The sequence below is a fragment of the Panthera tigris genome, chromosome A2 (genome assembly GCF_018350195.1).
Source record: "Panthera tigris isolate Pti1 chromosome A2, P.tigris_Pti1_mat1.1, whole genome shotgun sequence".
In the NCBI taxonomy this organism is placed as follows: domain Eukaryota; kingdom Metazoa; phylum Chordata; class Mammalia; order Carnivora; family Felidae; genus Panthera; species Panthera tigris.
In genome coordinates, this window is record NC_056661.1 from 151,673,284 (window position 1) to 151,692,192 (window position 18,909).

The 18,909-nt window shown below is 38.2% G+C and overlaps 2 protein-coding genes across 3 annotated transcripts in view; one reads left to right on the top strand and one right to left on the bottom strand.

The window, feature by feature from the left end:
- Positions 1–18,909, bottom strand: part of CREB3L2 (cAMP responsive element binding protein 3 like 2) — a 425,600-nt gene that overhangs the window by 177,668 nt on the left and 229,023 nt on the right. The window lies entirely within an intron of this gene.
- AKR1D1 (aldo-keto reductase family 1 member D1) overlaps positions 1–18,909 on the top strand; it is a 91,080-nt gene that overhangs the window by 58,555 nt on the left and 13,616 nt on the right. Inside the window, exons 3-6 of the mRNA XM_015537712.2 lie at positions 1,471–1,638; positions 4,866–4,982; positions 10,637–10,714; positions 15,498–15,620. Of these exons, the coding sequence (XP_015393198.1) occupies positions 1,471–1,638; positions 4,866–4,982; positions 10,637–10,714; positions 15,498–15,620 (486 nt within the window). The remainder of the gene's footprint in view (positions 1–1,470; positions 1,639–4,865; positions 4,983–10,636; positions 10,715–15,497; positions 15,621–18,909) is intronic.

The following is an 18,909-nucleotide window of genomic DNA, read 5'->3' on the forward strand; positions in this document are numbered from 1 at the left end:
GCAAGGACAAGTAGTTCTCAACATTTGTGAAGATCGGAATGATCGCCATTTGAATATGAGGTCAATTCAAATCTACAGATATGATTAAACCTCTCCTCCACACATAACCTAAAAAATGATTTGAAAATTGTATTCAATGAGACTAGATGATTGTCTTGATGGAAATATCCATCAAGGATTCCATTTCTCCTAAGAAAAAATTGAACTAAAATGAGACACACTCACGTATATTTAAAATGTCACCATAACTTGGGGCATCTGGGTGGCTCAGTCAGTCAAGCTCCAACTTTGGCTCAGGTCATGATCTCGCGGTTCATGAGTTCAAGCCCCACGTCAGGCTCTGTGCTGACAGCTCCAGAGCCTGGAGCCTGTTTTGGATTCCGTGTCTCCCTCTCTGCCCCTCTCCTTCTCACTCATGTGCCTGTGTGCATGCACTCTTTCTCTCTCAAAAATAAATAAAACATAGAAAAAATTAAAATGCCACCATAACTAAAGAACAGTGATTTATGTGCAATCTGAAAGATGGATGACTTATACTTCCAGTGTCAGGAGTTTGTCAGGTCTTCTGCTTTGTCAATATTCAGGGGAGAGGATATTCTTATTCTTATGCTTCATGCAGGTTAATAAAATGAACAAAGGTTTGGCTACCAAATTTGATAAAAATATATCCTTTTTTTATAGCACACCACCCAAACTGTCTTTTTCCCAGCCGTCTTGAGGAATAATTGACATACAATAAACTCTACGTATTTAAAGTACATAATTTGATGAGTTTGACTCATGCATACACCCATGAATCCATGACTACAATCAAGATGGTGAATATATACATCACCACAAAAGTTTCCTTGTGTTCTTTTGTAATCCCTCCCTGCCACCCTTGCCTGCCCCTGCTATTCCCCACCCCAGATAATCACCAATCTGTACCTGAACTATACATTAGTTTTCATGTGCTGGCATTTTATATAAATGCAATCATAATGTGTTTATTTTTTGTCTGGCTTATTTCACTTAGTATAATTGTTTTGATATTTACCCATGTTGCTGTATCAGTACTTCATTTCTTTTTATTATTGAGTGATATTCCATTCTGTTGATATATTCTCAGTTTGTTTACCCAAAACTTTGATTTGTAATTGAGCCTTCTTTAGTGAACTTGTGGCCTCTTATAACATAGCTATCATGAAATCTCTTGTCACTGGTAAAACTGCTCAATTACATTTCTGAGGGCACAAAGCTAGGGGAGACTTGGGATTAAGGGAGTACCCCAATGAGGGTGGGAAGGAAGCTCCCTGTGAGGTCAGTTTCCTCAGCCTCCAGACACCATCTTCCAATAACAACAGCATTTAATTGGGAATTTTGTCATTTTTGTTGTAAAATAATGTCCATGTGTACAGTGTTCTGATCAAGAATGATTAAAGAAAAGATCCATTGCTCTTTTTCCCCACTCCAACCTCCTTGTCCTTTCAGACTCCTAAGGGAACCTGTGAGAAGTCAGTGAAGATTGCCATTGACACAGGGTACCGGCACATTGACGGGGCCTACATCTATCAGAATGAGCATGAAGTAGGGGAGGCCATCAGGGAGAAGATAGCAGAAGGAAAGGTGCAGAGGGAGGATATTTTCTACTGTGGAAAGGTGAGATCTTCTCTTCACCCTCCAATTCCTTCTATTAATAGTTGGTCTGGTGTCACTTTTCCCTGTTGAAGAGTGTTGGGCTCAACAAGAGGAGTGAGTTCTCCACTCCCAAATTGCTCACTCTTGCCTGGAAGTTCGGGACTGACTAATTAGCCCCCTGAAGGTTAGGCAAAGCTCCTTCTTCATACATGGGCATGATTTAAGACAATATGGGAAGAGCCAAATCTACAGAGCAGAAAAACTGGGGAGTGGAGGGAAGGGGGGAGGTGGTTCATATTAAATAATCATTTGCCAAACCTTTCTTTAAAAGGGCAGCCTTCTTTTGCTTTTGTGTATGCCTATTTGTCCGTAGATCACTAATTTGTTTACTGAGCAAGAATTCATGTACCATCAAGTTTATAAATAAGTTAAATAAATGCTTTTAGTGTATTTACAAAGTTGCATAACCATCTATACTACCTAATTCCAGAATATTTTCATCACTCCAAAAGAAACCCATACCCACCAGTAGTCGTCCCCCATTTTCTCCTCTCCTTCCAGTCCCTGGAAACCAGTGATCTACTTTCTGTCTTTATAGTTTTCCTATTCGGGACATTTCATATAAATTGAATCACATGCTATGCGGCGTTTTGTGTCTAGCTTCTTTCACTGAGTGTAACATTTTCTAGGTTTGTTCATAGCATGTATGAGAATTTCATTTCTATCACTTCTCAGGCTTTTGGCTAAGATCAAATGAGAATTTCATTTCTTTTTTATGGCCAAATAATACTCTATTGTGTGGATATATGACATTTTGTTTACGTCACCACTACCTTTCGAGCCTTTGAAATTTCCAATATTAGAAATCACTATCCACCGAAGGGCAATCCAAAAGATAAAGCATCGTGATTAAAATGAAAGCCAGTGGAAATACAGGATGTATATTTTCAGGCAGCTTTGCAGGAATAAAGCTGTACAACTTTGGAGATTGTGTAATACAATTCTCCTGAGTGTTCTATACGAAAACAAGATGATGTTTCTGATTTCAGCCATTCCCCAGCTCCCCACTCAGGCTCCTTGCCAAGCTCTCTGGGAGTTTTGGTTCCCCAAATCCCCTGCCACTTATGGATTATGAGTCCAAGGAGCTACATATAGTCACTGTCCCAAAATATCAGCCTGAAGCTTTTCACTTTATTATAGCTTTACAATTTTGAATCCTTAAGATTTTACTATTACACAGTATCTCATTGGAGTAAACATCAAACCTTAACCTGGTGCTCACAAAATATTTTGGGGGAAGGATAATCTTGAACTCATATCCTGAGAACTTGGGCCAAAGCAACCTGCCCAAAGGCAGAAATATTTTTGAAGATTTGTGTCTTATCCTAAATTTGTTTTTAGACTTTTGCATTTCCCCCCATAATATTTTCTTATTTGTTTCTTTTTGTTTCAGTGTAAAAATGAGGTTACAAGTTACCACCAAGAAAAATAAACCAAAAAACTTTTCTTCTTAGCCGTCTATTTCATAAAGTTGCTGTGAGTTAACATTTACAAAGCGCTTAAACAGTACCTGGCACAGAGCTAGGACTATGTGTGTTTATTGAATAAAAATAAATTAAAATGTATAAAACAGAATATTCAGTTAGATGGGATGGAAGCAATAACAGAGTAATGACAAAAACACATTTTCCCACTATTCTTTCCACATTGTTTTCTCTTCTTTATGCACTTAAGGCAAGAAAAAAATTATTGTCCAAAGTAGAGAAAAATCAAATGTTACCAATTTTGCTTGCCCTTACTTGTGACAATAAGGGTATAGAAATTAAAAAAAAAATTCCCCAAAACACTTTGAACAAATTTGATGCTCCAAGAAGTATTGATTTATCCCAAGGCTCTGAGGACCCCTCAGCACCCTATGTTTTATAGACCTCAAGGGTACACATGCTCCAGTTTGATAACCTAAGTCTTAATCTTTCATTACCTAATAGTTTAGAGATTGAGTAATTTCATTTTCTTTTTTAATTTCTTTTGTTAAGTTTATTTCATTTTTCCCCAGCTTTATTGAGATATAATTGACATATAACATTTTGTAAACTTAAGGTGTATATTGATTTGATACACTTATGTATTGCAAAGTCATTATCACTGTAGTATTAGCTAATACCTCCGTCATATCACTTAATTGCCATGTCCTTTCTGTGGTGAGAACATTTAAGATCTATACTCTTAGCAACTTTCAAGTATATAATATAGTAGTATGAACTACAATCACTATGCTTTACATTAGATCCCCAGATTTTATTCATCTTTTATCTGGAAGTTGGTACTGTTTGATCAAGTTCTCTCCCTTTTCATCTGCAGCTGGCTGTCTAATTATTGACTTTTATTAGGGGACGAGGCAGGGTCTCCAATACTACCATTTTGGTGATCTTATCAGTGTAGCCAGATAGTCAGTAATTTCTTAGTAGGAATTGCCAGAATTTCCCTGGGGTCTAAGTACAACCAAATGAGAACAAAGGAGCAGAAAAAGGAAATCTAAATAGTTGCAATAAAGTTTTGGGGTACCTGGGTGGCTCAGTCTGGTAAGCATGTGACTCTTGATTTTGGCTCAGATCCTGATCTCACTGTTCATGAGATCCAGCCCCAAGTTGGACCAGGCTGCACTGACAGTGTGGAACCTGCTTGGGATTCTCTCTCCCTCCTCTCTCTCTGCTCCTCCCCCCCTCCCATGCATGCTATCTCTCTAAATTAATTAATTATTAATAAAAGTTTCACCAGCATCCACACCGTCTGTCACAATGTGAAAGATCCAGTGAAGTCACTCTCGCAATCGTATCTCTTGCTCAGCTAAAGCACACCTTTTATCAGAGTGTCATGAAAATAAAGCACTTAGCCCAAACAGCTAGTCAGATACATGTTCCGTTTCTACACACTGAGGAAAAGTGACATTGCTGAGGGTCAATTCAGAAGTTAGCAGGGAGCAGGGCAAGACTTTGTCACCAAACTATGTCCTCTGTGGTTCAGATGGATCTTCAAGTCTCTGGTACTCTATCTGGATAGAGTATACTCCAGGCGTCAAGAGTTATATGAACTCCTCCTCTACCCAGATGACACCTCAGCATAAACGTATTTTTATAAAATGAAATAAGTAAATAACGGATAGGAGTGCTTTGGATAAAGGGCTGCGTTACTGTAAAAAAAAAAAAAAGTGTGGATGTTAGCTAACTATCACCTTTTTATTCTTTCAGCTGTGGGCTACAAGGCATGACCCCGAGATGGTCCGTCCAACCCTGGAGAGGACGCTTAACATCCTCCAGCTAGATTATGTGGATCTTTACATCATTGAAATACCCATGGCTTTAAAGGTGAGTTCAGATGCCTAAAGATTAGTTCTCTGCCCTTTGGCAGCGATGAGCCAGCAGCTGTTCACACGAAGCCTCTTCTTTACTCAGCACCACAGAGTGTCAAGGTGTTTTGTTACTGTACGTCAGACAGGACTGACCAACCCAAACAAATGCTCACAAAGATTTTATGTAACAGACTCAGGCCTGGATCCCAAGTCTCTTGATTCATAGTCTAATGCACTTGCTATTATATCTTGTCTTCACAGCTGTAGTTAAAACTCTCTCCATCAAACCGACATGTGGTCCCCTCACTGTACTCCACCTGTAGTCACCTGGCATTCAGACACACCCTTCTTACTGTTCACACAGTCATGAAAATGGCCCTGAATAACATAATGCAAAATAATATCTGTAGCTGAAAACTTACCCTCCACCCCCTCCACAAAAAAATAAAGAATAGTCAGGTTTTTGGAGCCAGAGCCAAGGTCAGGGTACCTATGTGGTATCTATTCCTTTATTTCAAATTCACTCCTTCTTTGAACTTTCTCCACCTATGGACTTGTTCATGTAACCAACAACAACACACTGTATACGCACTGCTAAAGAGCAGTCACTGCTTTAAAATTTCATTGAGGGCAGGGGAGCCTGAAAAACAAAATTGGCCATTTGTCCCGAAGGTAAATCAGATCCTGTTGTTCATCAGGAAGAACAAAGACTCTGCTATTACAGTGGCCAGAATTCCTTTATGCAGCCAACCTGGAAACACTTTGTTCTGTTTCCTATTCTGTTCTCGGGAAACACTTTGCTTGTTGGTTCTCCTCTGTGGTCACATCCAAGATGGACTTTGGAGAGGATTACCGTTTTGCATCATGCTTCATATTGATGCAGGTTTGGAGGCTTCACAATGGCCTTGGTAATCACAGGCTTTTATTGGTCAGGTTGAGAGTTCACAGATGAGACAATATCCCTTAAAATGTTGATAGGCTTTCAGTAAATTCACATTCAGTCCAGTATGAATGAACAATTAAAACTAGAGATCTTTTAGGATCACATTTCTTATTATCTAATTTGTGGTCTATGGTTTCTGTCTCTTAGTAAAGAACTTCCTGATTTTATTCATCAGCCCCATCTTCAGCTTACTGACCTCCATCTGGTTTGGAAAAATATAAAATAGGCAGGCACAGGGGCGCCTGGGTGGCTCAGTCAGTTAAGTGTCCGTCTTTGGCTCAGGTCATGATCTCACCGTTTGTGGGTTCGAGCCCCGCGTTGGGCTCTGTGCTGACAGCTCAGAGCCTGGAACCTGCTTCAGATTCTATGTCTCATTCTCTCTCTGCCCCTCCTTTGCTTGTGCTCTGTCTCTCTCTGTCTCTCGAAAATAAATAAATATTAAAATAGGCAGGCACAGCTAATGTGTTCCTTTCACCCAATCTGCATCTCATTGGATGGTACACCTTTGTCCAGTAGGGCATCTGTGATCTTGCCTTCAGAGGGACACTGAGAACCAGAATTCTCCCAGAGTCCAATATTACTTACCTCTAGGATTCTTACCTTCTTGCCTTGGTTGGCACTAACTTTTCTATCTCCAGAAGGCTCAGATCTCAACTTCTGTCATCTCAGGTGACATCCAGAAGCAGAAAGTACTAATTTTAGCAAAATATCATCTTACCCCTCATCTTACAAGCCCAGTAGCAACAAACACATCTTTCTTCAAGAACTACCTGAAGCTTGCAAAAATGGCCAGTAAATTCTAATACCCAGTGTTTTTCTACTAAGTCCCCTAAAGCTCCAGCCTTAGTAGGTGCATTTGTCTGAAACTCAAGCACAACAAGGCAACAATTTAACAGATTCCATGCTATTGCAGAGCAAGGATTGCCAATTCTTGGCTGAAGGTGGGAGACTTCCATATTGACCTAGCCAATTTCACATTTATGGCCCATTACTTGCCATACCGCAACATCTTTGTATTAGTCAGAGCTCCTGTTACAAATGGCAGAAATCCAACTCAAATTTGTGTTAGCTAAAAAGGGAGCTAAAAATTCCAAGGGATACCTAGTTCAGGCACAGCTGGTTCCAGAAGTTCAAACTATGTATATGGCTCTATCTCTATGTTTTAGTTGGCTTCACTCTCAAAAATCCCTCTCTATGTGATGAAAGAATGACCATTGACATACCAAGCCTACATCGCCAACACAACTGGAGAATTCAGAGAAAGAGAAACCACACATTAAACCTCATGGAGAAATACTGAGTGGCCTTGCTTGGGCCATTTACCCATTACTGACTAATCTTTGATCTAAGGGCCAAATGAGTGACTGATTGACATCTATGGTTAAGAATGAGAGCTGAGTCAGCCCACCCAAACAATATGGAATGAACTCCTCCAGAGAAGATAGCATAGGTATGGGGAAATAATAGATTTCTACTGAACTCATTAATTAGAGGTCACTTAGCATAGTGGTAAGGAGCATGGGCTGCCGAGTTTGAATCTCAGCTGTGTGACAGACAAGGCAGATGACTTGGTCAAGTTATTACCTGATCTCTTTCCATATCACCTGTTCATGGTATAGTGGAAATGTCTGTATGGACTTTGGAGTCACACAGAAGAGGGATTGACTGTCAGCTTTATTACTTACTAGTAGTAGTCACTTTGATCTTTATCTTTTTCTTTCTTTCTTTCTTTCTTTCTTTCTTTCTTTCTTTCTTTCTTTTTCTTTATTTCTTTCTAAACTTCAATTTCATTATCAGTAAAATGGTGACAATAGTAACTCCACAAGTGTTGTGAGGAGTCATTAAAATTATATGTGTGAAATTACTGGCACAATGTCTGACATTTTCTTGATAATAAATGAAAGATAATATTCTGAAATGTTCGTGTGGAAAAGAAACTTAGTTATAAGATATCCCAATAACCTCATTTCACAGAAAAGAAAGTCGAGGCCCCAAACAAGGAACTAACTAACTCAGGTTTAAAGCCCATTAGAGAGAAAAAAAAGATAATGATAAAGAAAATAAAGGCCATTAGAACAGGGATTAGATGGTCAGTCCCCTGATGCCAACTTCATACTTGTTCCCCTACGTGACACTGCCCCTGCCTTGTCCTCGCAAACCTAACAATCCCAACACCCTGTGGACTACAGTGATTTTTTTAAATTTCAGGCTCCTGGAAGTTATAACCTCAGCCCTCATCCTCACACAACTAACTTTACTCTTGTTCAAATGGCAGACTTCTAAGCTAAGTCTTAAATATTTGGAAAGAGCCTGTATCTAAAAGTGAGAAAATGAAATTTACTTCTCTCTGGCTGACCAATGATTTATAAAATCTTTTTGGCAAAGTAAATAGAGAATTTGTATTCCTATTCTTAGATGGGATCAAGGCTCAAAGATACAGAGAGAAGGTAAAACTTTTTAACAGTTAGAAATGACACAGTATAATGACATTACCTCCTAAATCAAACTATAATTGAGAAACCAATCTTTTTTTGGGGGGGAATCAATCTTTGAAACCAAAATATCACATGATTTTTCAATCTCATCATTTTTTAACAAGAAATCTTTCTTGCTAAAATATTTTAGCACGATGTTATTTTTTTAAATGTCAAATTAACAACAGCACAATACAAAAACTCATGATAAGATGTTTTAAAAAGATGAATGAAGTTACTGCTGAATTGGAATGAAAGTCAAGAGCACAGGTTTTTAGAGGGTTGAATTATTTTTCCAGTAATGCCTTACAGTAAGGAGGAGTAGACGACAAAGACAAAGGGTTTATCTGGATTAATGGATTAGTAAGGTAGACACAGTAGAAGCTTCAGGGAGGCATCATAGAAATATTTAACATGGGTGCAGGCTTGATAAGGGCTTAATTAAAACCTGGGGAAGTAAATATTATTTGACAGAGTTCGCAATGGAGGCATAAAGCCATTTCAGAACAGAAGTAAAATTAGGAAATGCAAAAGGCTCTAAGAAATAGAGAGAGAGAGAGAGAGAGAAAAAAAGAAATAGAGAGACTGAAATGAAAATGTGGGTCATCAGTGTTGAAAAGGTCAAAGAGCTTAGAAATCAGAGATAGAAAGGGTCATTAACATGAGTGATTATGGGGCATCAAGGAGAAAGGAGCCCTTTTCCTATTCTCAGTGAGACAGGAGGAACTGAGAAGACATGGTCTTCACTACAAAACACAAACGGAGAAAATGTTATTGCCAGGGGGAGGTTTCATTCAGGTGAGCTAACAGAAGGAAAAATATTTTAAATATTTAAGAATATAATGGATTTTGTCCAATTGCTTGGTTTTCAACAAAAGAATTCCTATTAGCAAGGTCTATAGACTTCCATGCTGTCATCCAAATCCAAAAGACACTTTGTCCCCATATTATTTGATCACTTTCAACACAGGTGACTACTACCTTTTTCTTTAAACATTTTCAGCTCATGGCTCTATATTACCCTCTTAAGATGCTTTGATAGCTTCTTCTCTGCCAACCTCCAAATGTCATTATGCCCAGTACTCTATCCTTAATATTGTCTTACTGAGCCACATTTTCTTTAAAGGTGATCAGTCTCATGGATTAAATAACACTTTATATGCTGAGGACTCCCAAATTAGTCTGCAGCCAACTTCTCTCTGTTTAATTGCCTCCTCAAATATCCACTCAAATCTAATTGACATGTCAAACACAAAATATCCACAACAAAACCCTTGATTGCTAGCCTAACCTCAGGATATGATCACCACCAGCCAGCCAAGGAGCCTAGAAATCATCTTTTATTTCTCTCAATCCCACTTCCAAGCCCACAACAGATGTGTCCCATTTTTAGATGTCGTGAAAAAGAAGAAATCTGAAAAACAATGGCCTTTGTTGGGAAGGGATCACCCCAAAACTGGGTTTGATACTGAGATAATTTGTGAGGTAGAAAACAGATGCTAAACTCCTGGAGGTCCCAGAAAGGGAAAGAAGAGAACCACTGGGCAGGTTATTCAGAACTGAGAAGTAACATGCTGAATTTTCCCTTACTCTTAGGAGGCATTCCATCCATTAGCTACACTTTTCTTAGATAAAGAATTTCCTCTCACCCTTAATGATGACCTTTGGCTTCTTATCGGAGTAAGAAATTTGGTGTTCTCAACTTTGGCAAGGGTTAGGGTTAGGTCAAAACAGTAAGCCTGAAAGTCCTAATTCTCAGCTTCTTCTCCTTATTTATGAGTAATTTTGTTATTAAGAGAGATTTTCATGGGGCACCTGGGTGGCTCAGTTGGTTAAGTGTCCAACTTCAGCTCAGGTCATGATCTCACAGTTCATGGGTTTGAGCCCTGTATCTGGCTCTCTGCTATCAGCATAGAGCCTGTTTCAGATCCTCTGTCCCCTTCTCTCTCTGCCCCTCCCCCATTCATGCACATGCACCTGCTCTCTCTTTCTCTCAAAAATAAAAACATCTAAAAAAAGAGACAGGCAAAAATCCATGGTTTAAGAACAATAATAATCTGTCAATAAATAAAGGAAAATGAATACCAGGGTGAGATAATGAGACTAATGGGTCATATTTATAATATATAAGTATAAAAAGAATTAGAATTGAATTTCTTTCCCAGGGCCAGGGTATTCCTGGAATTCCTCAAATTCCATAATTTTAATTCCCAGATATAAGTAAAATAAGTTATGCTTGTTATTTTTCTGTAGCCTGGAGATGATTTCTATCCTAAAGATGAGAATGGCAAATGGTTATATCACAAGTCAAATCTGTGTGCCACTTGGGAGGTAAGTTCAAATGGGCCTCTTATCTCAAAATACATTTTTAAACTGTGATCTGACTATTTCTATTCAGTTTATGGAGAGATACCGCCTTTGCTTCCAATGGAAAGTAAAAGAACAGGGATTTTGGGGGCCCCTGGGTGGCTCAGTTGGTTAAGTGTCTGACTTTAGCTCAGGTCATGATCTCACAGTTTGTGAGTTTGAGCCCAACATCGGGCATGGTGCCTGGAGCCTGCTTCAGATTCTGTGTGTGTCTCTCTCTCTGTCTCTGCCCCTCCCCCACTCATTCTCTGTCTCTCAAACATAAAAACATTGAAAAAAAATTAAAAACCAGGCATTTTAACCATAAGCAAAGATATGTGCACTGAAAAATTCTTGATTTTGTTTTGATGGAAAAGAAGAATGCCATAGAAGGAAGAGAGAAGTGTAGAAGGAAAAAGAAAGTAAAGGAAATAAGTTCTAATGTGACTGTAAATGAAAATGTACACATGAGATAAATTCACAAGTTTTTTAAGTTTCTCAAATTGAATTTATAAAAATCAGTAATATGATGTTTAAAAGAAACAAAGTTAAAATGATACATGAAAAACTGAAAAATAATTCTGGTTCCATTTCTCAGCAAGCTGTTGGCTCCTTCCGCAAGATCATGAGAGTAGGAAAACTAGGGGAAAGTAATTAGAAAATCGGTATGGATTCTTGGCCGGGAGGGGGGGGAGGAATGCCGATATTTTGAACTGGTTTGTTTATGAGGTAATATGGCAGCTTTTACCTAGAGTAGAAGGCAGCCCAACAAACACTAGTAGGATTACATAGCAGAGGACCTTCAAGTTCTTTTTGTTCTCTCTTCTCTCCTGCTATAGCCTTGGGACAAATATTGTCTGCTCCATATGTGCAGAAACTTAAGATTCATGTTCAGGTGTCTTCAGGAATCAAATCAGAGTAGTACTGAAATCCTGCACTTGTGAGAAGCTGAGAAAAACATAAGTTACTATCTGACCCCTGGTAGTTGTCTCCCTGGCTCTCCCATTCCAAACCCCAAAGGCTGAGAAATTATACTCTAACCAGTATCTCTTTCCAATAGATTTCCCCCCATAGGTAAGAGCTGAAGATCTGAATTGTAGAGTTGTTCTGAGGAGTGAGGAAGCATTGATTGGGTTTTCTGGTGTCTGGGGCTCTCCACCTAGGAGACCATATACTCTTTCCTGACCTTACTGTAGATGACTAGTTTTAGAGCCTGGTATTCCCCTCCAAGGGACTGCCTAATAGCGTAGCCAGTATTCCCAGGAAAAAATGTGTTCATAGCCCCAAATTACAAGGCATTTATTTCACAAAAAAGCAACAGATCTCAATTAGAAATCCCAACATACACAGAGAAAAGGACCAAGAACTTTAAATTAGCCAAATTATATATATATATACATATATATATATATATATATACACATATATATATGTATATGTATATATATATGTATATATATATGTATATGTATATGTATATGTATATGTATATGTATATGTATATGTATATGTATATATTCATTCAAGGGGATAGGAAAAGATGTTAGCAATATGAAACAAGAACAAGAATACATTTTTTAAAAAAACAAGCAAAAAAAACCATGATCAGATTGAAATATCAGAATAAGGAAATCCCCAACATGAAGAAGAAAAGGACAAGAAAAATTTTTAAATATGAAAGAAAAGATAAGAGGTATAAAGGATACAATTTGAATTTCCACACAATAAGAGTCTCAGAAAAATAAAGAAAGAAGAAAAAAAAAAAGAGGTAATATTTGAAGAAATAAAAAGAGATAAAGAGCATGGATTACCGAAGAGAAAAAGAGAAGATACATTACAGTGAAATTTCAGAATATCAAATATTAAGAGAAAATGTTCAAATCTCCAGACTATCGCAAACAAGCCAATAAAGAAAAAAAAAATTGGAACAAAAAAAATAAACTGAGGCGAAGACAGGGAAAGAAGAGGGAAAATGAATGGATGGGAAAAAGTAGAAAGCAAAGAGCAAGATGGGAGATTTAAACTCAGTTGTATTAATAATCACAATCTATGTAAATAGTCCAAACAACTCAGTTACAAGGTAGAGGTTGTCAGAATGGATAAAAAGCAAAACTCCAGTACATATTATATATAAGAAACCCATTTTATTTATCTTTTGAGACAGAAAGGGGGGGCAGTGAGGGAGAGAGGCAGAGGAAGAGAGAGATGATCCTAAGCAGGCACCAGGCTGAGCACAGAATCCAAAGGGGTGCTGGATCCCATGATTGTGAGATCATGACCTGAGTTGAAATCAAGAGTCAGATACCTAACTGACTGAGCCACCCAGGCACCCCTAAGAAACCCATTTTAAATGAAAAGACACAAATAGGTTGGAAATAAAAGGTTAAGAAAAAAAATGAAAAGGGTAGAAAAAGACATACTCAGCTGATGGTAATCAAAAGAAAGCTAGAGTAGTTATTTTAATATCAACAAAGATTACAGAGCAAAAATTATTACCAGGGATAAAGAAGTTAGTTTAATAGGGTGCCTGGGTGGCTCAGTTGGTTAAGCGCCTGACTTCAGCTCACAAAGAAGGTCATGATCTCACGGTTCGTGGGTTTGAACCCTGCGTTGGGCTCTGTGCTAACAGCTCAGAACCTGAAACTTGCTTCAGATTCTGTGTCTCCATCTCTCTCTGCCCCTCCCCCACTCCCTCTGTGTCTCTCTCTGTCTCTCTGTCAAAAATAAATAAACATTTAAAAAATTTTGTTTTATAATAATGAAAGGATCAATCCTAAACATCTATGCACCTAATAACAGAACTCCAAAATACATGACGCATAAACTAAGAGAACTGAAAAGAGAAAGAGAATAATCTACAATTATAGTCAAAGATTTCAAAACCTCTCTCTCAATAATTGAGATAGTAAGTACACAGAAAATCTATAGATTAGAGGAGATTTAAATATTATCAACCAGCTTAACCTAATTGACAATTATAAAGTACTTCACCAAAATATAACAAAATGCTATTTTTCAAGTGCACATGGAACATTTAGCAAAATAGTCCATTGTCTGAGACATAAAACAAATCTCAATACACTTAATAATATTCTTTATGCAAAGTAGGCTGTCTGATAAAATCGGAATTAAATTTGAAGTCAATAACAAAAATATATCTGAAAACTCATCAAATATTTTGAAACTAAGAAGCATACATGTAAATAATCTGTAGGACAAAAAATAAAATCTGTATCAATATATGTATGTTAGCAATGTTCAAGTGGAAATTAAGTTTTTAAAAATTTAATTATGAAGTATTTAATAATTAAGTGAATATAAAAATATTAAGTATTTAGAGATAAATTTAACAAAATCAGTGCAAGACTTACACAGTAAAAACTACAATGCATTACTGAGCAGCTTTTTTATAAATCATCTCTATACCCAAAGTGGGGCTTGAACTTACAACCTCAAGATCATGAGTCACATGCTCTACCAACTGAGACAGCCAGGCCCACTACTGAGAGAAATGTTTAATATTTTAAATAAGTTGAGAGATATATCATGTTCTTTGATAGAAGGACTGACCATAAGGATGTCTGGGTGGCACAGTTGGCTGAGCATCTGACTTCGGCTCAGGTCATGATCTCACAGTTAGTGAGTTCAAGCCCTGCATCAGGCTCTCTGCTCTCTCTGCTGTCAGCACAGAGCCAGCTTTGGATCTTCTATTCCCCTTTTCTCTGTGGCCCTCCCCGACTCATGCTCTCTCTGAAAAATAAACATTTTTTAAAAAGATAAAAAAAAGATTGACTATATTAAGATGTTAATTTTCCCCAAACTGGTCGATAGATTCAATGCAATCCCAGTCAAAATCCCAAAAGAAATGGAAAAGCTGATTCCAAAATTTATAGGAAATGGCAAATAGCATAATGATAAAAGATTCATTTACCAAGAAGATATACCAGTTTTAAACACATATGTACCATTTAAAATATCTTCAAAATATATAAAGCAAAGGTTGATAAACTATAAGAAGACATTGATAAACTCTTCTAATATGGTGGGAGATTTCTAACATATTCCTTTAAGTTATTGAGAAGCCAGGAAAAACTAGACCTAATTTTATATAAGATATGTGTATGTGTCTGTGTGTGTGTCTATATATACATATACGTATGAGACAGAGACACACACAGAGCAAGAGGAGAAAAAGATATATATATAATAATAGGAGAATATACATTTTCACACACACCAGACATTTATAAAAATGGATCAGGTCCCAAGCCACAAAGCAAACCTCAACAGCTTTCAAGAAATAAGATCATTCTTAATGCACTGGTATACATTGTGAAAATGCAAGGGGGAAGATATGGTGTACAATATTTCCCAAACAATTCCTGTCTGTCTGTCCCACTTTTTTTTTTTTTCTTCACACACGCCTTTTACCATACCCAGGGACTTTCATTCTTAAATTTTTTTTTTTTAACGTTTTTATTTATTTTTGAGACAGAGAGAGACAGAGCATGAACGGGGGAGGGTCAGAGAGAGAGGGAGACACAGAATCTGAAACAGGCTCCAGGCTCTGAGCTGTCAGCACAGAGCCCGACGTGGGGCTCAAACTCACGGACCGCGAGATCATGACCTGAGCCGAAGTCGTACGCTTAACCGACTGAGCCACCCAGGTGCCCCGGGACTTTCATTCTTAAAGAATTCATAGTCACCCTCATAGACATCTCGTTTGTTTTGAGGCTTTTTTGTTGACCCATTGGCCTTTATTCAACAGGCTTTGGAAGCTTGCAAAGATGCTGGCTTGGTGAAATCCCTTGGAGTATCCAATTTTAACCGCAGGCAGCTGGAACTCATCTTGAACAAACCAGGACTCAAACATAAGCCAGTCAGCAACCAGGTATAGTTTGACAGGATCGGTGGGAGGTGAGGAATTGGGGTGTGTGTGAGGGGTAGAGGGAGATTCCAATGTTTACTTAACAGCAAGAACCCTGATCTAGGAGTCAGAAATCTTGTGATCACTCTACATATATCTCATCAGAGGACTCTGAGCAAATCTTTTGACTTCTCTCACTATGTGTCTCTTACGAAAAGATTTTAAAGTTCAAATCCAGGCAAAGGTAACCCAAACGATTTTTTGAAGAAAAATAATGAGGGCGAGCTAGATCTGCCAGATATTAATATATACAGAGTATTTTAAAATAATGTAAGATTTGTACAGAACCAACATACAAATGAGTAGAAAATAAGAAATAAACAAGCCCCAAGTGTAATAAAAACATAATGTAAAAAAAAAAAAACATAATGCAAACTAATGGCTAAGGGACGAATTTGTCAATAAATAGTGTGGGGGGAAGGGCTAGTTCTGTAGAAACAAATCTAGATCTTTGCCTCATGTCATACTCCTAGTATCTCTTTGATCAGCTGTTAAAGAAGAAAGAGGAAGTCATTTGTGAATACTACAAAACATTTTTAGTTTTCTGGAGCTATATATAGAAAATGTAGCCATGAGAAAATTATAAAAGAAACTGACACATTGAACAGTATAAAATGTTAAACTCTAAAATTAGGAAAAAAAGAGCAAACAAAAATGGATAATTACGTTTTTAAATGTAATAGAAAAGGGGAATCATATCCCTAATTCCTACCCCTCACCAGCACATCTTCCTGCACCCTCAAAAACAGTATTTTGTTATAAAGCGTGAAATGGGGAGCCTGGGTGGCTCAGGTGGTTGAGTGTCTGACTTCGGCTCAGGTCGTGATCTCACCGTTTGTGAGTTCGAGCCCCACATGGGCTTGCAGCTTTGGATTCTGTCTCAAAAATAAAACATTTAAAAAACAATGAAAAAGAAAAGAGGCACTAGGAACAGTAGGAACCTCTGTTATTTAAAAAATTAGATAACTAAAAGGCTGAAATGACACACACATTTCTTCTTACAAATATATAAAGAAAGATGGCGGTTTTTGACCTCAGAATGAAAAATGAGGAATTTGACAGTGTGTCTCCTCATGACAAAGAGCATGTTGGAAGATCATAGCCTATTCATGTGTTTCATGGTGTCTGAAGGCAGAGTATATCAACCCTATAGAGATAGCACAGATCAAAGTGAAGGTCTACTGGCCGGCCAGCCATTACCCTGTGCATTGAGCAGGATCCCCTCTACTCCAGAGACACAAAAAAGAGCAGCTTTCAGTTCAAGATCACGATGAGCATACTGTGGGCCTCATACAGAGCGGACACATTTTATCTATGAGGGACACATACCTGGAGACCTTGCATAAGTCAAAATTCACCTATTTAAAAATTAACTTTCCCATTAGAAGAAATTTAAAGTATAATTTGCAGATTTGTCTATTTTTCCGTGGACTTTATGAACAAAGTCACGTAGAATATGACCTTGCTCTCTACTAATTCTCAGAATCTGAGCATTCCAAACTTCCCTAGTACTGTCCAAGATGTCTGTGTTGACACAAAGACATGTGTCTCCCAGGTTCCATCCCTGGCTTAGTCTCTCTGAAAGTCTTCCTGGTGGGCAATTTGTCATGCAGTGTTTTCCTAGCCTAATTCAAAGGAGACCTTTGAATTAGACCTTAGCTCAGGTCTTTTAATTTTTATACACCCAATTCTAACAAATGAAGGAGAGGGAGGGGGAGAAAGGAAAGATCTCCAAATTCTTCATTTTTTTCCTAACCCTACTCACTATGCCTAAATCACAGACGTCTGACTTAGGAAGCAATAAATATTTTTTGAGTGACTTAATTAATGAAAGGAAAATTCAACATAGTTTTTTTACAGAAAGACAGAGGATGAGGTTAACATCTTCCTTCACAGCTTCTGTCCAGCTTAACTTCACCTTGTGAGATTTTGCTATCTCAGGTCCCACACTACCAAATAGTGTTGAAAAAAAAGTCCCAGACATGTCAAGACACTGAGAAGTGACATCAGTTTTACATAGTCAACAAGAAAAAGTAAAGACCACATCTCCAGTGGCCCATCCACAAAGGGCCATAACCAGTCCCTGGCAAAGAAGGAAGCAAGTGTGCTTAGTCATCCTTCTCCTTAGAAATGACGAAGTTCCAGGGCAACGCTGGCATCAAGGCCCTGTGACATCAGACACCGTCACTGCCCTTCACCTTAAACTCGGCCTCCAGTGCCAGCAGACACAACAAGGATCATCTGCTGGCCTCAAATGACCCCACCAAGCTGCAGCGCTGATGGAGCCCTTCTGTAAAGTCTGCAGCACCAGTAATTCTAAGATTCTGGCTTGGTCCTGTCTGTCTGTATAGGTACCATTTCCATTCATTCAACAGCCATCGAGCATTGGCCTTATGCCACGCACTTTGCTAGGTTCCAGGCATGCATAAGTGACCAAAGACAGATACAGCCCTTCCTCTCGGGGCACTAGCTCTCTAGTGTGGAACAGACATCAAACAATCACAAAAGTTATTGATAGTTAGAAACTGAGATAAGTGCTCTGAAAAAAAAAGGAATATGGTTCTCTGTGTTCGTATGCACATGGATCTTAATAGCTTATCCACTCCCACCCCCACATTTCCCTCACTGGGTGTCCCGTTAGTGATATGCCCCAGGATTTTTACCTAAGAACTATCTATGCAGGGGTGCTTGGGTGGCTCAATCAGTTAAGCATCCGACTTCAGCTCAAGTCATGATCTCACGGTTCGTGTGTTCGAGCCCCACGTCGGGCTCTGTGCTGACAGCTTAGAGCCTGGAGCCTGCTTCGGATTCCCTCTCTCTGCCCCTCACCCACTTGCACTCTCTCTCTGTCTCTGTCCCTCTGTCTCTCTCTCTCAAAAATAAACATTGAAAATTTTTAAAAGAAGAACTGTCTATGCAAACATTTATATTAAATTAGGTTATGTTATGTTATTTGAGTGTATATATTAACTCTCAAGTTTTTGTTGAGTAGATGTTTCTCGGATGTTACTTAGTGCAACTCTGTATCATCCCAAATTGCCGTTCACAGATTCAGTTCAGTCATAGACTCAATATGCACATACCTATTTGTTCTGTTTCTAACTCTAATTGCCTTATTATGTATATCTTTTGCCACAAACCATATGAAATCCTTTTTCAAAGAGTAGGTTATAAAACCATTCAATGTATATATAAACATACACACACATATTTACATACAGGTATACACATACCTGCTTCTACATTAATAGGC